General features: G+C 32.1%; 2 protein-coding genes across 3 annotated transcripts; one reads left to right on the top strand and one right to left on the bottom strand.

Moving 5' to 3' along the window:
• Positions 1 to 464: 464 nt before the first annotated feature.
• Positions 465 to 2453, bottom strand: LOC145120177 (Thioredoxin superfamily protein). Its single transcript, XM_079055990.1, has 7 exons — positions 2149 to 2453; positions 1731 to 1802; positions 1559 to 1640; positions 1392 to 1471; positions 1159 to 1284; positions 959 to 1072; positions 465 to 723 (listed from the first exon to the last, which is right to left on the bottom strand). Exons 1-7 carry the CDS (start codon positions 2347 to 2349, stop codon positions 607 to 609), a joined length of 792 nt encoding a protein of 263 aa, XP_078912116.1. The 5' UTR covers positions 2350 to 2453; the 3' UTR covers positions 465 to 606.
• Positions 2454 to 22837: 20384 nt separating this feature from the next.
• Positions 22838 to 26757, top strand: LOC145120703 (transcription factor E2FA-like). 2 transcript variants are annotated; one of them, XM_079056505.1, is made up of 14 exons: positions 22838 to 23310; positions 23752 to 23941; positions 24053 to 24106; positions 24191 to 24276; positions 24383 to 24471; positions 24579 to 24633; positions 24712 to 24764; positions 24836 to 24886; positions 24986 to 25034; positions 25133 to 25198; positions 25297 to 25373; positions 25446 to 25686; positions 26038 to 26104; positions 26307 to 26757. In XM_079056505.1, exons 1-14 carry the CDS (start codon positions 23071 to 23073, stop codon positions 26435 to 26437), a joined length of 1449 nt encoding a protein of 482 aa, XP_078912631.1. In that variant the 5' UTR covers positions 22838 to 23070; the 3' UTR covers positions 26438 to 26757. The 2 variants fall into 2 exon arrangements, with proteins under 2 accessions (XP_078912631.1, XP_078912632.1); XM_079056506.1 differs by having other exon boundaries at positions 26310 to 26757.
• The last annotated feature ends 274 nt before the right edge of the window (positions 26758 to 27031 follow it).

Raw genomic sequence — 27031 nt, forward strand, 5'->3', positions numbered from 1 at the left:
TTTGCATCTTAAGTGTATTGCTATATTTATGTATATTTTGCAAAGTACTCCTTGTTTACAAATTTTAATGTTTGACCAATTTTTTATAAAAATTTAAAATGTGCTTATAATTTGTAAACATATATTTTTTAGACAACAAATTCTAAACATGAGCATGTTTGATCGTGATACACATTCTAAATGGGGAAAATGTTTTCATGGCGAGTTTAAAGCGTACCAGCTTTTATAACCACAACTTTTTTTAAATGTTACTACTTTATATAAAAGTTTTAGTTTTTATTTTATAAGTTGATAACGACAATATATAATTGATTTATTATTACATTTTATTATTTATACACGTATTATATATTCCAACGTTTCAAATACCTTCAAATTGATATAAATCCTTGTTCATTTTGGTCATCTTTTGCATCCCACATTGTGAATAAGAAATTAAGTGGAAACGAAATAAGGGCTGAAAGTACACATTCCAACTTACGTATGTAATAACTAATAAAATTAAAACACAATAGTTTTGAATTTTCTTGCTCAATGGAAATGAAAATTCTCCCAAAATTCAATTTTTCATAATATAAAAACAAAAACCATTTTCTAATTATTTTTCTAAACCGCTGCAAAATATTCCTTGCTTAGCTTCGGGTCCGGCTTCATCGACTTCTCCCCTGGCTTCCATCCCGCCGGGCATACCTCATCCGGGTTCTCTTGTACAAATTGCAATGCCTACAGTACAACACATACCCAATTTACCAGTAATCAATAATAGTCAACGGACGGTAATAACCAGGATCCATGGTTATTACCAATAGTGGCCGGTAATAACCAAAGCCATGGTTATTACCAATAACCTGTGGCCCAGGAGACATGGTTATTACCAATAGCCAGTAATAACCAGTAGCCAATAATAACCAGTGACCGGTTATTCAGTAATAACCAGTGGCCAGTATTAATTTGTTACCTGAAGTGTTCGCAAAGTTTCATCAACGCTACGACCAATTGCAAGATTGTTAATAGTCGAGTGTTGAATGACACCTTCTTTGTCAATAATGAAAAGTCCTCTCAATGCAATTCCCTAAAAAATCAAACAAAAAAAATCGGTGTAAAAATGGTTTTAAAGATTAACAAATAACAAATAAAAGAATATATCAATGTGTGTACCTGATCTTCAATCAACACATTAAAAGCTTTTGAAATCGATTTTGTCACATCAGAAACCAAAGGATAATTCAAATCACCAAGTCCACCAGATTTTCTATCTGTTTGAACCCATGCAAGATGAGAGAACTGAAAAAAAAAAAAAAATAGAATCATAAATCATAAATTCATAATGTAATAATACTTAAAATATTTGTATTAAAAAATAACAGGGTAAAGGAAAAATTAGAATTTACCACACTGTCTACTGAAACACCCAATATTTCAGTGTTTATCTTGTCAAATTCTGCATGTCTATCACTGAATGCAGTGATTTCTACATAATAAACACATAATTAGGAAAAAAATGGATCAAATTATGTTTAAAAAGTAATGCGAAAGTGAAAGTGAAAGTGAAACTCACCTGTTGGACAAACGAAAGTGAAATCAAGAGGGTAGAAAAAGAGAATGACGTATTTCTTGCCAATGTAGTCAGAGAGCTTAACCTGTAATTCATAAATTTCCTACAAAGTTATGAAATCTGGGATTTTATTTATATATATTATATAATCAATGAAATGAGTCGATTTAGTTACGTTGATGAATTCTTGATCAAAAACAGCTTCGGCTTCAAAATCTGGTGCAACATTTCCGACTAGTGGGAGTCCCTGTAAACACCAAAATACATTCCAGAATTTGAGAAAGGAAATCTGTTGATGAAATTTATTGTCTACAAAATTTGATTATATATCGTTCAGATCCAATACGCATACATCCACTTCCATAATTATCGAGCACATGATAAGAAAATTTAGTTATCGGTATAATGGTGTTATAGAACATAGTGTTAATACAATAAATTCATCTAAATAACATACATTAACATGAATCGACAATGCAACCAGGAACTATAACTGTTTATGTGAAAATACGCAAAATTACACAGCCTTGTAAATCCACAAATGAAAAAACATTCGTCTGGAATAGAATTCATGGAGATAATGAGCTACTTACAGCTTTGACGACGAATCCGTTCCGGCGGGAGGTGGAGGGGCGGAGGGAGAGGGAGGAGCGGAGGGATTTAGATTGGAAACTGAAGGATGCAGAGCTGGAGAATGAGAGGGTTTGAGAGAGCTTAGATTTGGGGGAAATGGAAGAGGAGTGCCTAGGGTTTGGAGAAGAAAGAAGAGCTGCCGAAGCAGATGAGGAAGCCATTGTTGGGTTTGGTGGTGTTGTGTGTTATCTGAGTGTGGATTGTTTGGGTTTGGTTTTAAGGTGGAGAGGTGATAGGCGATAAATGAAGATAGGGGTTTTGTGGGGGTTAGCTTGGTTGGTTAGTAGGGATATAGGTAAGGGGACTAAATTGTTTCGTTTCCTTGATTGAAGTTTTTAATTTCCATGAAGTATTAGGTTTTATTTTTAAATATTAAGTAATTTTTTTTTTGTTGTTAAGATTCCGATTACGAGAGGTTGGCTAAAAAGACACCTTATTTTAAGATTTTACAAGTCAAAAACGATCCCGACTATAATTTTATGATTTTAACACGATTTGATCTCACATCTTTAGTTTTATTATATAGTCGAACCTCAAAACGATTTATATTTAACTTAAAATCGAGCATTACAAGTTACAAAATCCTCATAAAACATTATTCTTCATCACTTCATCTCGAATTAGACACGTCACACTCATGATATCTCGTTTGTGATCTTAAGTCTTTAGTTGTAGATCATAATAATCTTGTTTCTTTTGATAATTAAGATGTTTTCTTCTTAATGTCTATGGTTTGCAACAACAAAAAACATTATTCATGTTTAAAAAGTTAAAATTAACTTCATATTGATCTCTTAATCGATATCAAGTTATAATGTATATTATACACCCAAGAGCTTGCGAGAAAATTTGAATACAAGTTCATTTTGGTAAGGATCTTCCGATCCCGATCCGACCTTACGATTACAATATTGCAAAACATAAAACGATTTTGGGTAAGATCCTGATCTTGACAACACTCCGATCATAATATAACGTGTATTTGAAATAAATAATTAAATGTTTTTGCTATTGGTAAATTAATCATTTAGTCCGGAATAGCATTCCATACAACGAAAAAATATGACAAAAAGTATATTTCAGACTGACATTGCGGAATTTCAGACCAACATTCTGAATTTCAAAAACAAGTCTGAAATCCAATGAATAATTCTGGAATTTCAAGAAGAAAATTCATTTTTTTACTTAAAAATCTAACAAAAGGCTAAACAAACATAGTAATGTCAACTATATATATATATATATATATATATATATATATATATATATATATATATGACAAAACTGCAAATTTAGTCCTTGTGGTTTACAAAAATCTTTGGATAGGGTCCAAAAAGTTTTTAACTTGCATGGCAGGTCCAAAATCAAAACATTTCTGTGATTTTAGTCCAAAAAAACTTGAAAAGACGATTATGCCCTTTTATTTTCTTTTTTGTATTTTATATATTTATCTAATACCTTTATTAATTAAAAAAAATAACATATCCCACCCTATCACTCTATCCGACCCTCCCCTCTCTCTTTCACTCCACCCGACCCTCCCCTTTCTCTTTCACTCTCACTCTCATCTTCTTCTTCTGCACCCTTCACCTGCTTTGAAGATTGCTTGATTAGCGATGAATCGTCCTCCACCACCAGAATCGTCGAAGCTTGGATCTGAAGTTGTTGATGCGTCATCGGTGGTGCTCAACGATTATCAGGAGATTGTAATACGACATCAGATGCACACCTGAAGAAACTGGAATCACTCCCAAACGAATCACCATCGATAAAATCAAAATAATCCCTCTCCACATATCTCTCAGCCAAAACACGATTCACAACTGAATGACTCGCACATCTCTCAACCATTGAAAGTTGAAAGCTTTCCAGTTCTTGAATTTAACAGTGAAGAAATCGGAAACATATGTTGGTCTTATGTTTTTCTTGGAGAAATGAATCGGGGTTCCTTTTTCAATATTTAGATCGAGAACCCTTTCAGAGAAATCAGATTCATTTGAGACACATTTATTCACTGATTCAATCTCATCGAAGCAAACATAAATCAACCAACAAACCCATAAATACTTTCGTTTGAGGCAGATTTAACTTTCTCTATGTTTTGATTTGGATGAAGTCTGAGAAGCATCAATTGATTTGAAGGTGTATTTGGCAAAGTACAGAGAGATAGAAGTGGAAAAGAAGACGTTAGGAAGACAAGGCGAGAAGGATGGGTGAATTATCGTGCAGATATGAAATTCTCACACACTGTCTGTATTTCTTTTCCCCTTTCATTCTTGATGATTTAGATATAGGGTAATCTAGGTAGAGACGGAGCTAGGTAAAGGTGGTGGTGGCGGACGCTGATGACAGTCGGTGGTGACAGTGGCGGACGACGGTGGCTGATTTTACCTTCCATGTTGAAGGTGTATTTGAATGTTTGTGTGTTTTGGAGAATAAAATCAGAAAATCTGATGTGTGTATTTGTTAATCAAGATGTTTGTTCTTTACTATGTATTTGTGTTCCTAAAGATGTTATTGGGTGTTAACAATGACAAACCCAGATATGTGTGTGTGTATGAGAGAGACAGAGAGAGAGAGAGAGAGAGAGAACGGTGGGTGGGGTGGGGGATAATTTTTTCATTTTTTCTTTGTTTTTTAATTGAAATAGTATTAAAGAAATTATAAAAAATATAAAAAAGAAAATAAAAGGGCATAATCGTCTTTTCAAATTATTTTGGACCAAAATCACGGAAATGTTTTGATTTTCGACCATCCATGCAAGTTGGAAACTTTTTGGACCTTATCCAAAGATTTTTGTAAACCACAAGGACTAAATTTGCAGTTTTGTCTATATATATATATATATATATATATATATTAAATAAGAAGGAAATTTTGGTATAAAAGTAATAAATTTTTTATATACATATTTTTTTAACAAACAAAACGAATCATTAAATTATTCAAAAATAAGATAATTCACAAGAAACTTTTCTCAAAAAATATATGCATGATGCATTTTTAAGTAAATCAATAATAAATTCATATTTATGATAATTTTATCGAATATCAACAAAATCATTCTAAAAATGAATCATCAATATGTTTTTTCGGGATTTTTTTTTTGTGAATCATTTTATTTTTTATTCTTCTACCTTCCTACGAAAAAACATTTCTTAAAGGATCTATATCATATATATATATATATATATATATATATATATGTAACGTCTGGTTCCTGATACGTATTTAATTGAATAATTATTCAATTTATAAGGGCAATTCGACGAGTTGGAAGCCTCAAACTCGTCGAGTAGAGATCAGATGGGCCGCGTGATTTAAGTAACCTACTCAACGAGTCTAGAGGCCTCAACTCGACGAGTAGGCTGGCAGAGGATAAACCCTAATTTTCGGTGTTTGCACCCTATTTAAACGTCGTAAACCTTTCATATTGGCCTCATTTCCAGCCTCCAAGTCCCAAACCCTAAATCTCGAAACCCTGATACTATTGTGAGTGTTTGTGAGTTATTTCAAGTGATTTAGTGTTGGGTTTTTTATTCAAAAATCCGGTTTTACAACCGGTAAAATTGACAACGGAAGCTTTAAAAAATGTTGAATAAAACTAAAACTATTTTACCCACCAAGGATCATTTTGCAAGAGTTAGAAAGACTAAAAACAACCATAGAAGGGGAAGCATAACAACCTTTGAAGACTTTGATCCTCATGGGAGGTTGGAAGTTGATGAAGTGTGGCATGAAACTCTAAAGCAAGAGTTCTCTACAAGTATCCACCAAGCAAGAGTAGAACCATCAAAACATGTTAGTATTCACTTGTAATTTGTTGTTCATAAGCCTTTGAAATATATACCAAATATATGTTCAAAGGTGAAGCAACAAAAGGGACATTCTTTTAACATCAAATGCAAGAGAATTGATGAGAAGAAGGATGCTTTAACTTCGAAATTTGGCAGCCTCTTGGGAGCACTTTTGCTCTCGGTTTTGCTAGCCAAGGAAGAGGAAGAATGAAGGCTTTCAAGCATGCCATCTAACCTTCCATGCCCTCCCTTATATAGAGGCCAAAAAACCAAAGGGAGACCGTAAAGTAAAAGAGGGACAACTTTGTCCCAAGCATGGCAAAAGAAGACCATGCTTGGTCTCCTTACAATTTTCGAAAAAGGCATGTCCAAAAGAAGTCAAAAGTTGTCTCATGGCTAGTTTTTATACACATACATGTTATATTTATAAAAATCCAGTATTTTTATAAAGAATTCCCAACATATATATATATATATATATATATATATATATATATATATATATATATATATATGTATGTATATATATATATATATATATATATATACATATATAAAACTAGTCATATATAAATATCTTATTTTATATAAAACTATCTTTTATATAAATTGTAATTAGCTTATTAACATATAAATATGAATATATAAATATCTTATTTTATATAAAACTATCTTTTATATAAATTGAACTAGTTTATTAAGATATAAATATAACTTATAAATAATCATACTTTATGATATATTTCATAAGTTGTTATTTCTCCAATAAATATTATTCCATAATAAATTCTCAATTAGTAAAATATTATTTCCATGAAATAATAATTTTCCAATTAAATACAAGTGTTGATATATTTATTAATAATCAAATTATACTAATAAATAATCAATTGACGGTAACTTGCTATATGGTGTGACCCTATAGGATCATATATTATTAACAATATCACTCTATAATGACTCTTGGGCATACTAGATCTTTCAATCTCCCACTTGCACCTTGGACAAACTCTTGGACTAGTCATTTTAATATAAAGATACAAGGTATGCTTTTATATCAAAATAAAATAAAAATAAATAGAACATGTGTGTTTACTAAGAACTAGTGGGAGGATAGTGATATTCCTAATCTTGTATGAAAGAGACATACTTAATCATTTGAAATAATATTCCGACTATGCAATGTGGTTTTCACCTTGACTCGGAAAGTATTTCTAAAATGAAAGACTTAAGAATGACAAGATACATTATTTGAATGTAAAATCTATAAGAGATAGATAAAATGAATGTTAAAGGTTTTAAAATTCTTTTGCATGAAATGACAATATCTTGAAAGAGGTCAAGATACAAGATTCCCTTGGAAGATTCTTGACATTGTCACATGACGCCATTTTGAGTTTGTATCTTGACCTCTTGGACAAACTCAAAATGGGGTCATGTGACAATGTCAAGAATCTTCCAAGGGAATCTTGTATCTTGACCTCTTTCAAGATATTGTCATTTCATGCAAAAGAATTTTAAAACCTTTAACATTCATTTTATCTATCTCTTATAGATTTTACATTCCAAGAATGTATCTTGTCATTCCTAAGTCTTTCATTTTAGAAATACTTTCCGAGTCAAGGTGAAAACCACCTTGCATAGTCGGAATATTATTTCAAATGATTAAGTATGTCTCTTTCATACAAGATTAGGAATATCACTATCCTCCCACTAGTTCTTAGTAAACACACATGTTCTTTTTTTTATATATAAAAGCATACCTTGTATCTTTATATTAAAATGACTATTCCAATCTTGAGATGTTTTCTTTATATCCATAGGTGGATCTTAAGCCTTACACATTTGGTTAGGATAACATGGATTAAGAAAAGCTCCAGGCTAAGCTATATAGATATCTTGTAGTATATGTTTATTAAGAAAAGCGGTTTTTTCTTGAAATCTATTTGCTATATCTCATATTAAGAATATGAAATTATAGTAAATAATATCCTTGTAGGTCTAATCATAGCTACTTGTGAAAAGGTTTGATCATAGTCAATGCCATGAGTATGATAAGGACCATAGTCAATGACATGAGTATGAGAAAATCCTTATATAACAAGTATTACTGAATGTGTATATACATCCATGTATATATTCTTTCTAGAAGAATCTCTTACTCCTTATAGCCTTGCTATAGAGAGGAAGATTAATCAAGCCCATACTTGATTATTAAACATGGATTACATCTCAATGTTCATGACTTTAAGTCATTTGTCAGATTCAAGATCTGATATAATATTTTGGTAGTTGATGGTTTAACTAGAAGCCATCAAGAACTCATCAATGAAAGATTCCACAATTCTCAAGTCATAGATGATTTCTATCATTATTTTGAACAATTTGTGTTTATTAATAGCTATTATTCATGTTTAACATTTTCTAGTGCCAACAATTGTTATATCAGGCTATGGTTCTTGAAATACTTCAACTTCCATGTGCCTCCCACTTGCTTTGTCATTAGAAGCTTGCTTTCTGCTAACTCAGGTTTCAGAGGAATAAAGGAACTTATTCTTGGTGGGTTTGTATATAATAATCTAAATGCCCTTTAGAATATTCTACAATTATGTAATTAGTTGGAGTTTGTATTCTAGATACAATTAATAGTGATTGAAGTATAATCCCAAAAAAGTTAAAAGGGGGACATTTCTACTAATTAGAAAGTAAACTATATCAAGTAAAATTTAATTTACCCTTTATCATCATGAAGGCTTTAGATGGTACTAGTGGGTTGTATCTTGTGCTTAATCATAGGCATTCATTAGAAAGGAATTCATACACCAAAGTGTATAGTTCGTTAATTATTTTCTCTACACTTTAGTGAAAATATTATTAGAAATCTTTTATATATAAATAAGATTCACATATGTCAAATAATCTACATTATTTGCCTTCAAGGATCCCTTTCTTGAAGTTGGAATATGTGGATTTCATTTATACAATAAAGATAACAATGTCATGGATAAGTTTGATTTAAAACAAGTTTAAGTCAAGAGTGCTTGCATATAGAACTTAATTTTATTTATAGAATGTTGATATTTACTTTGTAATTCTATTAAGAGATCTGGTCTCAGAAATAGAATTCAATAATTTCAGAACATGAGTATTATCGTCATGAAAAACGATCTAGTAAATAATCAAGCATTTAAATAAATAACTGAGACATAATATTTAGACATGCTAAATTTAAAACATATATTGTTCCAAAACAAATATTGTTTTATATTGCAAGCAATTTATGTTCTAGGCATAAATTATAAACTAAACTTCGATAGTGTAGTTCCAACTTGCTTGTGCTCAGCTAGTTACTCTTCTATAAATATTTGCAATCAAGTTACAAATATTAGATTAACATTTAAGTACCAAGTATTTGAGTGTTACACAAAAAGTATAAGTTCTATCCCGCAGATACATGAAGTACTAGTCTCTTCCAGACTTTCTTTCTAGATAAGAGGAGCAATTCCTCTACCAGTGTCCAGTTTCTTCACAAAAGAAACAAGATCCATCTATGTGGGCCTTATTGAATTTCTTGGGCTTAAAGGTATTTAGTCCATAAAACATGGTCCTTTTAGATCACACAAGGTGGCGCTTTTAGCCTTGAATTATTCCATTGTTTAAACTAGCTTTAAAGAAAATGTCATTGTATCTATTGGAATATTGCTTGACCTGTTATATCATCAGATATATGCTTAAATTATCCAAAACTTCCTAGAAGTCATGAATAACTATTCCTAGCTTGATGTTAGAAGCATCTTGAACATCATAGTGATGCCTTTACCAGGTAACATATTTAGGTCTATTACTCAAAGTAATTTGTTTAGGATTAGGACCTTTAAGTGTCTACAATTTCATATCTCTCACGAGATTGTCTCTTAAGACATGAACCCATTCATTGAAGTTGTATCTATTGAATGTTATTGTTTCATTAAGTCATTTAAAGAGAAATGACATTTCATGGTTATGAGAGTGGATTATATATCTACAAAATTTTTTAACAAAATTCATTTAGTATTTTCAATATTTAATCTTTAATAATTAATACCCTTTTAGTTTCTAAAAACATTAATTATCAAAGTCTAGGATCCAAGTTGCAAAACAGATAAATGGTTAGATATCATTTATCCCATCCATCTGAATTCAACCCGGTAGATATCGATTATCAATTATATCTTACCATATAATTTCTAGATTTATGGGATCGCTAATAACAAATTTAATTAGACATGTTTGATCTCATCTATGCCTCAGAACTCTCTTGCTTAGGTATCCTTTATCACAAGAGATTTCCGATCAAATCATCCAATTTGAAAAACTTGTGTAATCGGCCTATAACTTGGTTATAGAAATCGCGAAGACACCTCGGCCATCAAAATATAACACTAAGTGGTTAGGTATCCTTTATCCCACTAGTGCATACAAGAGACGTGCGAGTGTTCTTTAAAAAAAGATTGCATAGATTTGAGGTTTGTAAGGGGTCTTTGATGTTTTTATAATTGTAGTTTAAAAAACATGTTATATAATGGTTATTGCATGCATTCAATAAACCATGGTATACTTTAAAAAATCTTATTTTATGTAAAATCTCATTTTTAACAATGTTCTATATATAAAACCCGATTTTATATTATTGACGCGATCAAAGTTTTAAATTATAACTATTATTAAGTTATATCGTTTGAGCGCTTTAGAACATTTGGAAACCTTTTAATAAAACTTCCTTTTATAAAATAATGTTTGAAGTTTGATAAGTTTACAAATCTCTATTTTAAAATTATACAATTTTAATCCCGAAATTTTACCGGTTACTAGTTTTAACGATAAAGCTTGTTTTATTGTAAAACTATTTTAACATCTTATGTTAAAAGGTAAATTTCATTAAAACCAAACTCTTTGTGATATTTATTTATGTTCAAATATTATTTTGCATTTGAAAAACTAATTTATCAACCATAACATAATAATAATAGCATAAACATAAAACATCACAAGCATGCATAACAATTATAATATATGTGCATAAACCAAGCCATTAACTAGTAATAATTTTGTGAACCATCACAAAATTATCAAGTTCATTCCTAAAGGGATATAAATGACATTTATCTTGTAAAGTCTTCATGTGCTCCCACTTGCTTCAACACCTTGTAACAAGTTTATAAAAATAATTTTATAAAGTTTGAGAAACTTTAATAAAATCAACTTTATAAACTTTTGATCTTCAAAATGGCCACCATCTTCATTCTTGTTACATTTTTACAAAAATAAATTATTTCTAAAATTAATCTATTACTTACAAAAATTAACAAAAGAAAACTACCTATTTAATTATTACATACCATATGAATAAATAAATAGTTACAACCATTTTAAATAAATCAACACATGCAACAACACAAAGGTTCATGACTAGTTTATGCGCATCATAAATAATTATATACTCAAAAATATATAAAACAACTCTTTGTTTTTCTAAGACAACTTTTATGACAAAAAATATGCATGTAAACTTTTGATCAAAAAATAACAATTATAAACATTTTAAAGTTGTCAAAGAAAATATGTATGGATTTTTCTTGCAAAGAGAAAACTATCCAAGTTTTCCAAAAACAAGGATTTCATCAACTAAACAAATAATCTAACTAATCTTGCAAACCTGGCTCTGATACTAATTGTTGAGTTTTTTTATTCAAAAATCTGGTTTCACAACTAGTAAAATTGACAACAGAAACTTTAAAAAATGTTGAATAAAACTAAAACTATTTTACCCACCAAGGATCATTTTGCAAGAGTTAGAAAGGCTAAAAACAACCATATAAGGGAAAGCATAACAACCTTTGAAGACTTTGATCCTCATGGGAGGTTGGAAGTTGATGAAGTGTGGCATGAAACTCTAAAGCAAGAGTTCTTTACAAGTATCCACCAAGCAAGAGTAGAACCATCAAAATATGCTAGTATTCACTTGTAAATTGTTGTTCATAAGCCTTTGAAATATATACCAAATATATGTTCAAAGGTGAAGCAAAAAAAGGGACATTCTTTTAACATCAAATGCAAGAGAATGGAGGAGAAGAAGGATGCTTTAACTTCGAAATCTGGCAGCCTCTTGGGAGCACTTTTGCTCTCGGTTTTGCTAGCCAAAGAATAGGAAGAATGAAGGCTTTCAAGCATGCCATCTAACCTTCAATGCCCTCCCTTATATAGAGGCCAAAAAACCAAAGGGAGACCGTAAAGTAAAAGTGGGACAACTTTGTCCCAAGCATGGCAAAAGAAGACCATGCTTGGTCTCCTTACAATTTTCGAAAAATGCATGTCCAAAAGAAGACAAAAGTTGTCTCATTGCTAGTTTTTATACACATACATGTTATCTTTATAAAAATCCAGTATTTTTATAAAGAATTACCAACATATATATATATATATATATATATATATATATATATAAAACTAGTCATATATAAATATCTTATTTTATATAAAACTATATTTCATATAAATTGTAACTAGCTTATTAAGATATAAATATGAATATATAAATATCTTATTTTATATAAAACTATCTTTTATATAAATTGAACTAGTTTATTAAGATATAAATATAACTTATAAATAATCATACTTTATGATATATTTCATAAGTTGTTATTTCTCCAATAAATATTATTTCCATAATAAATTCTCAATTAGTAAAATATTATTTCCATGAAATAATAATTTTCCAATTAAATACAAGTGTTGATATATTTATTAATAATCAAATTATACTAATAAATAATCAATTGACGGTAACTTGCTATATGGTGTGACCCTATATGATCATATATTATTAGCAATATCATTCTATAATGACTCTTGGGCATACTAGATCTTTCATTTAGTGTGTGTTTTGAAGCTATTAGAAGAAGGAGAAGCTTGAGGACACAATAAGGAGTGTATATATACATAACCCTTGTTTCATCCATGACATTTTAGGCTTGAACCTTGCTTTGTAGTTATTTACATCTCCATTCTTGAAGTTCCTTGCTTATTTTGGTCAAAATGATATGATTATTGGGATTTGAACGTCCCAAATGGAAAACACTTCAGATCTAGGGCATTAAGGGGTTTTCATGGCATAAAGGTGCCAACTTTATGGCCATGGAAGTCTCATGCAACCTCCAGACCACCATTTTGGTCTTTTGAAGCTTTTATGGCCATGTATGAGGATAAAGTTCAAGGCTTTATGTGATTATTTAGTCCCTAGAGTCCAGATCTATGATCTCAGGGTCTGTCTCTTAGTTTTGATGGTGTTTGGATTAAGACCTTGACCTTTTTAGGTTAGGGTTTGAGCTTACTCCCTTTAAGAAAGGTATCAAGGGGTAAAGTTGGAAACTTTACCCTTCTAGAGGCATTTTCAGTCGAGATCTGAAGTCTAGGGTTCAGATCTGAAGGACAATGGCTTAATGAGTTAAGAATGGGCTAACTGACTGAGGAACTCGACGAGTTGAAGGGTAAACTCGACGAGTTGGGTCAACTCGAAGCGTTGACTTTGACTTTGATATAGGTTTGACTTTGACCATAGTTGACCCTAAAGGGGTTATCAGCATGAAATGATATATATGGGATTGTTTTGGTTCAGGGAGTGTGTGGGAGCTGATTTCGGGATAGAGACGTTTCAACTATCATTCGACATTGGAGGTGAGTTTCCTTCTGTAGGAACGAGTCGAAGGCATCAATGTCGACCCGTTTATGTATGCTAGTATGTTCCGGATTTCGGTCCGATGCCGGGCGGTGCCCGATGAATGTTTATATGTTTTCCGGATTCCGGTCCGATGTCGGGCAATGCCCGAGAAATGTTTATATGCTTGATGTCTTCGTAATTCTCGCATGTGTCTGTATTTGTATGTTTCCGGATTTCGGTCCGATGTCGGATAATGCCCGAGGAATGTTAGTATGCTTCCGGATTTCGGTCCGATGTCGGGGGGGGGGGGGGGGGGCGAGGAATGTTTATATGTTTATGTTATGTGATTATTATGTGTATCTGTTGATATGTTTATATGTACACCGAGCTTTGCTCGATGCCGAGTGGGGCCTGATGTCGGATTCTATCATGATATGTTATTATGTGATTATGTGTATGGTATGCGATAGTTTGGGGAGACTCACTGAGCTTCGTGCTTACAGTTTTAGTTTTTGGTTTTAGGTACTTTCGGTAGCAAAGGGAAGAGCTCGGGATGGCTGCATTGCACACACCAAGATGTTTAGTTTGGGATGTTTTACTCTAATATATTGACATGTGTTTTTTATACGATGTTTTGAGATACTATGACTTATGTTTTGATAAGATAATTTTGATATCTATGGTTTATTTAATAATTTAAAACAAAAATTTTTGGTCATGATTTTTGGGATGTTTCAATATATATATATATATATATATATATATATATATATATATATATATATGTGTGTGTGTGTGTGTGTGATATTATGGCATGAAATAAGACATTTGATTGAAAAACAGTGACATTAAATACTTTGAAATGGATATATTTCGGATAAAGTAGAAAAGATTTCTTTGGAAGAAAAAACAAAAACAACTCCAAAATTTGAAGATCAAATTTGGAATGAGACATTCGGGAGTAAACGGTCATTCTTCAAAAAATCTGAAAAAAAATGTTATTTTCCTTAAAAAAAAATACTCATTTATAATTGTTAGTTTACTTAATATCCCTAATTTTATATATTAAAAAATTAAGAATTATTTTTGTTTGAACATTTTTTGTATAAATAAAAACTATAACTTTTAACTTTTATTAACAAAAAACTTTTAAATGCAAAAGTTACTTCTTGTAGTTTTTAATCTAAAAGCTACTTCAAGTAATTTTTAGGAGCTTTTATTGTTTAGATTTTATGTAATTTTACACATTTAAAATCTAACAGCTACTATTGTCGAACATTATTGCAAAAATAAAAGTTATAGCTTCTAACTTTCAACTAGTTTTGCCAAGCACAATTTATATGTGTAGACCAATCGAAATTTTAGTGAGCTTTTATGACTTATTTTCAAATGATTTTTTAATTTCCAAATTCTCAAAACGATGGGAGAGAGATAGAGAATGAAGACAGATGGGAACAAGTCCAGTGTGGCCTTAACTCCAATGAAGATCATTTTATCAGGGGTCACAACCACTTTCTATTTTGAAGATTTCCCCATGGACTGGGATGAACCTGCATCTTGTAGGACTTTCAATTTGTACATAAATAGGTGTTAATGTATACCTAGAAAGGAAATTGGATAAACTTAATAGGCGGCTTGGATTCGTGAGATTTTTTGTGTTCAACACATGACGAGATTCAAAATACAATTCAATGACATCTACATCAGTGTCAGCAGGATTCGTGTGAATGTAGAAAAATTTAATAAAAAGAAAAACGAGCAACCACATAACCAGGACGCCCCAAGAAGACTTCCAACAATCAATCAGAAACATGTAAGAAGAAGTTATTACCGTCCATCTACAACCCCAATCACAAAACATTTGCATAGACTCTCAAAAAGATCAAACATGCCAATGGGGGTTGACCCCAAACCAAACAACCATGCAATCAAATTTTTATCTTCATAAGAACCGAGACAATACATGAAGAAAACGCTTGTTTGGAGAATTTGAAAGCTTTCAGCGTCTTTGTAATGTTAGGGCATTCAAAGAGGTTAAAAGGATACCCATTCATCGAGATACAATATCTTGGATGCTTAAAGATCCTACTGGAGTTTTAATGGGAAGAGGAAAAAAATTGGTCCTAAAAGGTTGGGGAACATATTTTTGGAAACCATAGTTCTCTTCATTATCTCTTTGGCCCATACAACATAATTTTAAAGAAAGCATTGCTTCAGTCATCATCATCGGTGTACCACAAAATGCATGGTACGAGGAAGCCTTTTCAGTGATCACAAGGGTAAGGGTATCATTCTTGATGAATATGACACAGACTCTCCCAATATGAAATTAGGTCGTATCGATATCATCACTGCATATCCCGACTTCGTCAATAAATATATATGCATTTTGGTAAACAACATCCCTTATACTATCACGATAATGGAATATCTACTTGAGTCCATAAAACTTAATTCAGTGGTTGTAAGAAAATGATGATTCTGAAACATTTTCTGATAAGGATTTCCAACAACCATGGAGAGATGAACAATAACGGTTAGATGAAAACAACAAGTTAGATGATGAAGAGTAGGACAAATTTGGAATATCTAATTACGTTGAAGAGGAAGGAACCAATAGTTTTAATGAAACAATCTTCGTACAATAAAATTGGAAATCAAGACCCACATGGAAATTTCTCCAGTTAATTCCCGCCACGCCGATGATGCCGACAAAGAGGAAATTGAAGTGTCACCGATTGGTAATTACTCTCCTAAAAAACTATGAAAACCAAATCCTCACAAAGAATCAAGAATATTGGTTCTCTTCCGAGGGAAAGAGTCCAGTTGCCTCAAAGGATGCCCTAATGGGATTTGATAAACTAACCCACATTCCAATTAAACTCTTAATTTTGAATAAATCAACTATGAGCCCAACAATGTTCAGACAACTTATTTGGGGACTAGAAATTCACTTGAACTAAATAAAGAGCCATAAAGATTGGCCCCCTTTCTCGCCTCTTAATCAAGCATCAACTATCGATCCCTAACCTCAAATCAATATGGCGAACTTGGAATAGGCAATTCTCAGTGGAAATTATCAGCAAGAGCATAAATGTAAGATAAAGGTGTTGAGTTTTTATTAAAAAACAGTCTACTTATAGTGACAAACTCGACATAATTAGTAATAGAAACATTTTATAAATTTGAATAAAATAAAATCATTTTACCCATCAAGGATCATTTTGCAAAGCTTTGAAATATTAAACAACCATAGAAAAGGAAAATATTACAACATTTGAAGTCTTTGGTTTCTTTTGGCAATTAGGAAGTTGATGAAAATGGCAACAAGCTCCAAAGTAGAAGCTCTCTAGAGTTATCCATCAACAATTTTCCAAATTGATATGGATGCTAGTCCTCTTCTTGCAATGAAAGAGCCTCTTAAGCTCTTAAGACAAAAAAAACTAGTTTGTATTAAAAAAGAGTATTCAAGTAAAGTATCAAGACTCTTCCAAAAAAACTTAACACTTTGAAAATTTAAAGAGAAAGAGGGAAAAGGATAAGAAAATTCGAATTTTACCCTAAAGGAAAGAACTAGATCAAGAAATCCTTTAAACACTCCTTTATGTCTTTACCCATTGTGTCATATACCTCTTTAGACATCCCATGCTTCCATATCCCATGCTTTATGATCATGTAAGTTTTCATATCTCTAAAGTAAGACATACATCTTATTATAATCAACTAGCACTTTTCTTGTTTCCTCTTTATGTACTTACGGTTTTGAAAGAAAAAAGAATGAATAATTTTATAAAAAAAACTTTCATTCTTTTATAACTTATAAACCCTTATCTATCTAGCTAAAAGTCAAAAGTCTTTCTGGTCCAAAAAGATGTACATGACTTAATAAATCATACCATATGATATATTATGATACTTAACATTGAAAATTAATATTTTCCATGAAATAATAATTTCCAATTAATTACAATATTTATATTTATTTATCAAGAATCAAATATTTATAAATAATATATTTGCATCAAGTTGTTGTTAGTGTTACCCTTTCGAATCATATATTATCTATCAATATCATTCTATAATGACTCTTAGGCATAAAGATCTTTCAATCTTCCACTTACATAAGATTCATCATAGATTGATACATATGGTGGTGAACACCTAGCAACATTTCATTGCCCCCAATAATATATGAATTAGTGTGATTATATAAACACTCAATTCCTAAAAGATTAAAGATTCAATTGAAGTATAAGGTAATTGTATCAGTTATCCATCTGTTACGAACATCATGTTGAACTTGAGACTTGGATCGCAGTCAATCTCATTTGGTGTTCAAGTTTGGGTAACACGTGTTAGATGTCTAGCTCTCAATACATAAGAGGATAAAATTCAATATTCCAAGCCTCAAGGTCCTTGCACTAACTTTTTCTTCTTCAAGAACACCACCAAAGCACACAAATGAGCTCAAATGCACTCTTCTCACTTAGAGTTTGCTAGAGGGACGTTAGCTTAGATGGAGGTTGATGAGGGAATGAGAAATGAGGTGATAATGATGCTTATATAGGGACTAAACCCTAAAAATTAGGGTTTGAGGTTTTATCACGTACGCCCTGCATACGCGGTGTATGCCTGACGTACTAGGATCCACCCAAGTACGCTTAGCGTACACAACGTATGCCCAACGTACTACCCTTTTGGCCAAAATCACCAAAATGCCACTATGGGCCATCCTTACAATCATTTCAAGCCCAATGGTCAAAATGCAATATTCTTCATACATAGGGTTGAAATTGAAAAATACCTCATCATCGGGATGTTACATAAACCCGCTTCCAATATTTCAGCATTTACGCTCTGCGTAGGACAAAACCCCCAATTTCCAATTTAACTTCAAACAACCATAACTTCTTCATTTCAACTCCATTTCCAGTGTTCTTTATACGAACAAAAAGGTATTGAAGAGCCCCAAAATTATATCTAATTACTTTTGGATTAAAATATACCGAACTAAAGTCCTTAATTCATGGAAGAAGTCTGAAACAACACTATTCCCATTTTACCCTTTGACTAAAAAACACAAACCAAGGGCCTGGATCACATAAATATTATTATCAACGTCCATTAGGGTCTAAACCCTATTCCCTTGAAGTCCAAGGCCTTTACTTGATCCATTTATTTTCCATTATCCCGAAATAAGAAACTTCTAGGAATTGGATGTTACACATACTTAATTTTAAACCGTGTATATTTTAGGGGTACCCCATCTAATTATCATGGATTCTAGTGCTATGCCATTTCATCAAAGGGAATAATAATAATACGCCATGTTGTGTTCAACATAACCTTTTACCCATACACATCCTTCACACTAAACAAATCACTGCCATATGATTTCCTATATGACTTCACTGAACCATCTCTAATCATCACCACTTTATGAAAATCTCACCATCAATACCAACCATCAATGTCACATCACCGTCGGATGTACAAGCTCCACCAACCCACTTTAACATCACCACGACCATGTCGACTATGTCTCCTGCTGATAGCCCATATTCTGGTCGACCATACTCGGCTACATCCCATTACCCGATGACCACTCACGCCAAACATAAGATCTCAAATCTTGTTACTTGCCTAAACCTGCTCACTCAAGTTGACTCTTCTCTGCCCTAATCTTATTTACATGTTATTTAGGACCCTCACTAGTCAATAATTATGCATGATGAATACACTGCATTAATCTCCATTGACACTTATCACTTGAGATATAGTTACACAACCAATGAGGATTAATATCAGCATATCCATGTGCTTATTTAAAAAGAAACAAAATACCGACGATACATTAATGCGTTACAAAGTATGATTGGTAGCAAATGGTAAAAATAAACGTTTAGGAATAGACTACGATGAAACTTTTGTTTGGTATTCAAACCGAGTGCGATACATACAAGTTCTCAATTTAACGATGCCACACCACTGGGCATTACATAATCTTTATGTAAAGAACACATTTATTCATGGTTATTTACAAGAAACCGTGTAAATGTTCTAGCCTCCTAATTTCCATGTGCACATGTTTGTTGGGTTGGGGGATTGGGTTGAGGCAGGTTCTGCTTTGTGCTGTAGGCCAGGATACCCAGGGCGGACCAGATAAACTGCAGACCCGAGAGGGCATATAGTAAGGTCGAAGGCCCGACGAGCGGTCCGGATAGGCTGGAGGCCCTGAGAGGCGACCCAGAAGTGTCGAAGGCTCGGAGCGCGGTCCAGATAGACTGATGGCCTGTGAGGCGATCCAGTCAGACTGATGTCTCATTATGCATGCTGTGTTTGTTTATATGTTATGATTATGATCAATGACGTTGGTATTTTGGGGGTAACTCACTAAGCCTTCGAGCTTACATCTATCGATTATTGTTTCAGGTACTTCTGATGATCGCGGGAAGGCGAAGGCGTGATCGTGCACCTCCTTATGATTTATGATTTGATTATGGGAAACTCTGACATTGAACTATTTTGAAAACAAGTTTTGTAATAATCATTGGTTTTGAAATGTTTTAAAAAGTTTAAATTTAGCATGATTTTTATGGATGCTACACACAACACCCCAATCATGTGTGTCTGCTTAGATGATTTTCTATGAGCCGAAACATGCTCCTCGTCCTTGGTACCACTAGTTCGCATTTGCCATTACTTTTGGTGTCTTTCATAGTCGACGCGACTCGTCTATATTTATCTACTATGACCAACAATTAACAACATACCTTCTAATCTACGCAGATGATATCGTGTGCACTGCCTCATCACCCATACTGCTCCAACAAATCATCTCCTCTCTCAACAAGGTGTTTTATATGTCTAACTTTGGTGATCTAAATTTCTTCCTCAACATATCGATTATTCAAGATCAATATAGTATGTTTATCATCTAGCCTAAATACGCCCTCGATATTCTTGACCAAGCTCATTGACGAACTCCAAACCATGGCGTTCTACGTCGGCCAACTACGTTTTTTTTAGGGAAAATCTTCTATCCTGTTAATCTAAACGCCAAACTAGCTACCGACCTACCATCTCAGGATCTAGTGAAAAAAGTTAAGCACCATTGAATGGAAAACACGGTAGGTGAAACGTCTTGGCTACGAAATCTTTTTAGGCGAGTTGCACTTTTCTGTCATCAAAGCCAAAGTCGTTTACTGCAACAATGTAAGTGTTTTCCGTCTCTCTGCTAATATGATTCAACACCAACATACGAAATATATCGAGATTGATATCCATTTTGTATGGGACAAAGTTGCTACGTGCAACATCGTGTTCTATATGTTTCGTCTACATCTCATTTAGATAAACATATTTACAAAAAGACTACCAGCGTTTTTATTTTATGAATTTAGATCTAGTTTAATGTCCCACCAACTATCAAAGTTTCGACTATCAGGGGATGTTAACGTATTCATATATGTGTATTATATTTTATCCCATTGGCCTCAGTCCATTTGTATCGATATATAATCTAATTGTATTATATACATGATTTGAGAGATAATTTTCATTGGAAAATAATATTTATCAACCAAGTTATCATTTTTTTAACAAAGTTTTAACACGAGAAAACACAAGTTTTAATATATTCATTACACTTTAGACATCGATATTAAATCATTACACAAAATCGTGTTATTAAGAAAGCTAATAAATGACAAGTAAAAATACCATCGATTTAACGGCAAGATATCTATATAGTGATTTTAGAGAGTACCCTCGTAAAATGTCCATACATGAAAAGAAACCCTTGATGTTCTTGTAAGTTTACATCGATACCCCTATCTTTTGTACTTGTTAAATTGGAACGCATTACGTCCATCCAGGTTCCAACTACAATATTCATTTGGTCACGTGCGATTTACAGGGTTTCATTTGATGCATATCTAACTAGATTTCCATTTTTTTTATATTTTTTTAAATCTACGAGATTATATGAATAAAAAGTCTATCTTGAATGGTTTTTAACTTATTTGACAAATGTTGTTTTCTAGTTTCTTATTTTTGTAAATTTTACCTATACGAGCAGTTATAAATAAAACATAATTTAGATAAACTCATTCACGAAAACTGTTTCCAAATGTTGCTTCAAGTTTGATTTTATACAGCTTCAAATCTTGTGTGATAGTTCATCTTTCTGATAAAGATATTAGGTTATAAGGTATGAGAAAAATAGTTATGCACATGACATGAAATACATGGAGAAAAAGAGAGGGGGGGGGGGGGGGATCGCTCCCTATACAATGTCCAGTATCTTATTTACTTTCAAAAAAGAAACAAATCATGGAGTGAGGTGAATCCATATAATGGATCTATGAGTCATCTCAAGTGCATTTCATGAAGTGAACCAACAAGATTGACCTCTGGTTCACTTCAAAGTGAATATAGTGAATATGAGTTTGAATCCATTTGTTCAATGAAACCATTTAAACTCATTTTTAATTAATAAAATGTTGTTATATAACTTTTAAATGTTTTGTTTAATAAGTCTTTTTTGATATATTTTTTCGTGAATGTCATTTAAGTCATTTAGATATTTTCTTACCGATCGAGTCATTATATTTATAAAAGTGTTATGAGATCAAATTTTAACTTGTTGATTAATTTAACTGATTACTTTTCGACACAACATCGACGCGACATTGAACAGTTAAAGTCATAACAAGTTCAATCTTATACATTTTGACGTGTATTTATTTTTTATATTCTATATATTTTATATTTTCTTTCCTCTTTCTATATATTTCCTATTTTTAGTAAATCAACAACAACCCATTTATCATTTATGTTCATGTAATTTTTAATAAATACGTTATACAAACATTATATACGAACAAATTCTGATCCAAACCGACAACTGGATCTAAATAGTTTGGTTTGACCAATTTTCAACCCGAGGATCTTAGTTTGCTTTGACTGATTCTTTAATAAATCAAGAAAAAACCAAACAAGAAAAAACCAAACCATGTTCATCCCTAAAAACTATGTTTAAAAACAAAAGTACAGGGACTATTAAGTCATAAACTTAAAGTACAAGGACTTGTAGTCCCTCTAAATCTTTTTTATTTTTCTTCCCTCCACATCTATCCGAACCAAAAATTCCCTCCTTCCCTCGTTTTCTGCTCTCCCTAATCAAACCCCCACTTTCTCTTCCAAACCCTTGCTTTCTCTCTCTAAAACAAACCCTCCATTTCCACAGATCCCTCACTTTCTCTCTCTAAAACCCCCAAACCTCATTTCGTTCTTCTATAATCTTCTAAACCCTAAACTCAATTCAGTTATTTCAATTGCAAAAGTTAATCTTTTTAATTTGGTATATATATTTTTGGTACAACATGTCTGAAGCTCGAGCTGCAAACCGCCAGGCGGCGCAACCACCATCGCAAGCATCGATTGCCGGTGGAGGAGGAGGAGGACAGATCCTTCATCCAATGAGACGTCACTTACCTTTCTCCTCGACTAGACCGCCGTTTATTCCTTCCGATGACTACCACCGTTTCTCGTCCCCAAATAATGGTAATAGAGTCGCCACCACCGCCGATCAGGAAACTGAAGTCCTTATAGTTAAATCTCCGGTAACCTAAAAACTTACTTGTTGCAATTATGTAATTTTACGATTCTAATTGTTGCATTGGGTTTCAGTTTCCTCCAAAACTCTTTTTGGGGTTAACTAAAAACTCCCACCTCAAAAAAAAAAAAAAATTAAACTTTTGTAGAAGGTTTCATACATTTTTCCCTCTCGTTCGATTGTTTTCATTTCAAGATTAGTTTCATGGTAGATTATGCCCAAATTCAGCTGAAAGGTAACCTAGAGGTTGTCATTTCAACTGGGAAACAAGAGTTAACCTTTCCGATGGTTATCTGGATTACAATTGAAGCGACATAACTTCAATTTGCTTCCATTTTTGGATACATATTACATTTTTTCCGATTCATGGATCATTTCCAGCCTTTTCTCTTCCATGATTGAAGCTTATATGATTATCATTTTGTTATTCTTGCTTACTGTTGTTCAGCCAGTGAAACGGAAGCTTGGAACAGACTACAATGGAGTTCCATCTAATGAGTGGGCAAATCTTAGTTACAATGCTACAACCAACAGTCCCCTTCACACTCCTGTATCTGCAAAAGGCACAAGGATTAATGGTCGTTCAAAGGTCACAAAGAACACCAAATCTGCCCCTCAAACCCCTGTTTCAAATACCGGTGAGTCATCATGTGAAAATGTCTCATATGAATACAATTCTCTATTCTAAGCAATTAATGAATTGTATTGCATTACTTTCAACAATTATAAACTAATTATGTGTAACACAGGTTCACCAGCTCCACTTACTCCTGTTGGAAGCTGCAGATATGATAGCTCACTTGGTAAATTTTGGTTAAATTGTTTCTGTTTATATGAAAAATGGGATCATGTGTTAAAGGGTTAGTTTTCAATTTTCAAATTTACAGGCCTTTTGACAAAAAAGTTCATCAACCTCATCAAGCATGCTGAAGATGGCATTCTTGATTTGAATAATGCTGCTGATACATTGGAGGTATTTGAATTTCTTATCTTTTTGAAGAATAAGTATATTGTGTATATGGTTTTTATGTAAATGTAATAAAACATATTTAAGAAGTTATGATGAAATCATGAAACAGGTGCAGAAGAGGCGTATATATGATATAACAAATGTTCTTGAAGGAATTGGTTTAATTGAAAAGAAGCTCAAAAATAGAATCCGGTGGAAGTAAGGACTTTTTATTTTTATTTTTTTTTAATTTTCATGTTTCAACATCATATCTTATGTTACTTACATTTTAAAGTTATGTGAAATCTTTTTGACTATATTTTTAGAGGCCTTGACTCTTCAAAACCTGGTGAATTAGAGGATGATGTTGCTCTGTTACAGGTAGATTTATGATCTAGTATTATTTTTTATTTAATCATTTTAGTGTTTTAATAATATGTCATATTTTTTTAATTGCAGGCAGAAGTTCAAAAACTTTCAATGGAAGAACATAAATTAGATGAAAGCATTAGGTAATTTTTTTTAATATATGAAAATTGCCATTGTTACTATTATGAAACTAATTTATTTGAGGGGTTTTCAGGGAAATGCAAGAAAGAATGAGTAACTTGAGTGAAGATAACACTAACCAAAAGTATTTTTTATTTTATTTTATTTATCTCATCTTTTTATGTTAATAGAGCTGATAAAATATTGTAAAGTTAAAATCTTTATTGTTATTCTTCTGTTTTAGATGGCTCTTTGTGACAGAAGATGACATAAAAGGCCTACCATGCTTCCAGGTGAGTTTTTTATTTTTTATTTTTGTTGTTTTTCCATGTGAATTTTTATTAGATTTCTTTTTCAAGATTTTAAACTTTTGATGTTTATAATTTTATAGAATGAAACCTTGATAGCAATTAAGGCTCCACATGGGACCACTCTTGAAGTTCCTGATCCTGATGAGGTGAGTATGAAGGAATGGAATTGTTCATTCCATTGGAATCAAGAAACCTGTTTTTTTTTTTAGTTAATATTTGGGACCTAATTTTGTTGATATGTCAGGCTGTGGATTATCCACAAAGAAGATACAGAATAATCCTGAGAAGCACAATGGGCCCCATTGATGTATATCTTGTCAGGTGCCTTTTTCTCTTATAAACATTTCACTAATTTTCTTCTCTTAAAAAACTAATTAAATTCCATTTTTTCAGTCAATTTGAAGAGAAATTTGAAGATATTGAACAAGCAGGGGCCCCACTTGCTTCAAATTCTGGATCAGATGATAATCCAACAACAGAAATGACAATCGATCCACACCCACAAAATGTTCATGGCAATGCCATGAATATCAACAATGATAATAATAATAATAATAATCATAATAATAATAGTAATAACATTCCTCAAGATTCTCCTGGGAGGATTATGAGAATTCTTCCTTCAGATGTTGATGTAAGTCATTATTTTATGATTATGATTATGTTTCTGTTAATTGATAGTAAGTATGCTGCTTTTATGGGTAAAAAAGTAAATTATGCTGTTTATATTGTCTAAAATAGTAAGTTACATTTATTATAGGGTTTACATATTGCTATTATTGGTTAAAAAAGTATTTTGCTATTATGAGTAAAAAATAAAGTACATTGTTTGTATTGGTTAAAAGAGAAACACATTCGCTATTTCTTGCAATTTGCTAAAATTTAAATCCTATTGGTGAATGGATATATATATATATATATATATATATATATATATATATATATATATATATATAATGAAGGGTATTTTGGTAATTTGTTGCAGAATGATGCGGACTACTGGCTTTTATCAGACAGAGAAGTTCCCCTTACAGATATTTGGAACACCGAGTGTATCCTTTCTTTTTCTCGTTTTGACTATTTGTCAAATATCTGACTATTTGTCTGTATAAAATATATATAGACAAAATAAAAGAATTTTGTCAGATATCTGACTATTTGTCAGATATCTATAATACAGACAAAATAAAGGAATCTTGTGAATCTGAATTAATGTTATATAAAAAATTGGCATTTCTTTGACTTTTTTTAAAGTAGGTGGGATTGAATGGGATGGTGTTGACTTGCTTAGTGAAGAATTTGGGTTGACCGAAGTGGGGACGCCAAGGGCGAGCACTTCGCCAGATGGACATGCTGACGTGGCGTTTAATACGAGTCTTGGATGAGTTACTTTTTTAAGGTCAAGAAAAGTCAACGAGACTGCAAGAGTGTTGTTTTTATATGATGGGATACGGAGAGAAGGGTGTGTTGTAGTTGTACAGTAGAATGAAATTCCATTTGAGGTGGAGTGGAGGGAATAAGACTTGATTATGTTTGTTCTTGAGGTCTGAGGGGTGACCTTAAATTAATTTATACCAAAAAAATATGTTTCTAGTTTAACTTTGAAGTACGTGGTAGACGTGTAATTTAGTGTTTTATTTGACATTGGTAATCATTTATGGTCAATTGGTTTTTACAAGGTAATGAAATGAATTTGCATTCATAATTAGTTTGTAGAATGTTTTTAGAAAGAATAAAATCACAAAAGATTTGTATTCCAATATAGAGGTATGTATATGTAGGATAAAGATAAAGAATCCTCATCTAACAATTATGATTTTAATTAAAAGTTTAAGACAAAATTATGCGATAATAAAGTTTATAACCCAACTACTTCAAGACACATATCGAGAACATATTTTCAAACGAATATAACTACATTTCGGGCAAGTTCTTCGGATAACTAATCATGGTTATCATTTCAAACAAAGTTCTTTTAC

The sequence above is a fragment of the Lactuca virosa genome, chromosome 6, assembly GCF_052849685.1.
Source record: "Lactuca virosa cultivar CGN04683 chromosome 6, Lactuca_virosa_CGN04683_v6, whole genome shotgun sequence".
Taxonomy (NCBI): Eukaryota; Viridiplantae; Streptophyta; class Magnoliopsida; order Asterales; family Asteraceae; genus Lactuca; species Lactuca virosa.

Bases quoted from the DNA above. Each gene is read 5' to 3' on its own strand.
- LOC145120177 (XM_079055990.1), bottom strand. From the start codon at position 2,349: ATGGCTTCCTCATCTGCTTCGGCAGCTCTTCTTTCTTCTCCAAACCCT. The intron at 1,472-1,558 runs GTGAGTTTCACT...TTTATTATGTAG, and splicing joins CACTTTCGTTTGTCCAACAG to AAATCACTGCATTCAGTGAT. The intron at 1,285-1,391 runs GTAAATTCTAAT...TTTTTTTTTCAG, and splicing joins GTGTTTCAGTAGACAGTGTG to TTCTCTCATCTTGCATGGGT.
- LOC145120703 (XM_079056505.1), top strand. From the start codon at position 23,071: ATGTCTGAAGCTCGAGCTGCAAACCGCCAGGCGGCGCAACCACCATCG. The intron at 23,942-24,052 runs GTGAGTCATCAT...TGTGTAACACAG, and splicing joins AACCCCTGTTTCAAATACCG to GTTCACCAGCTCCACTTACT. The intron at 25,687-26,037 runs GTAAGTCATTAT...AATTTGTTGCAG, and splicing joins TTCTTCCTTCAGATGTTGAT to AATGATGCGGACTACTGGCT.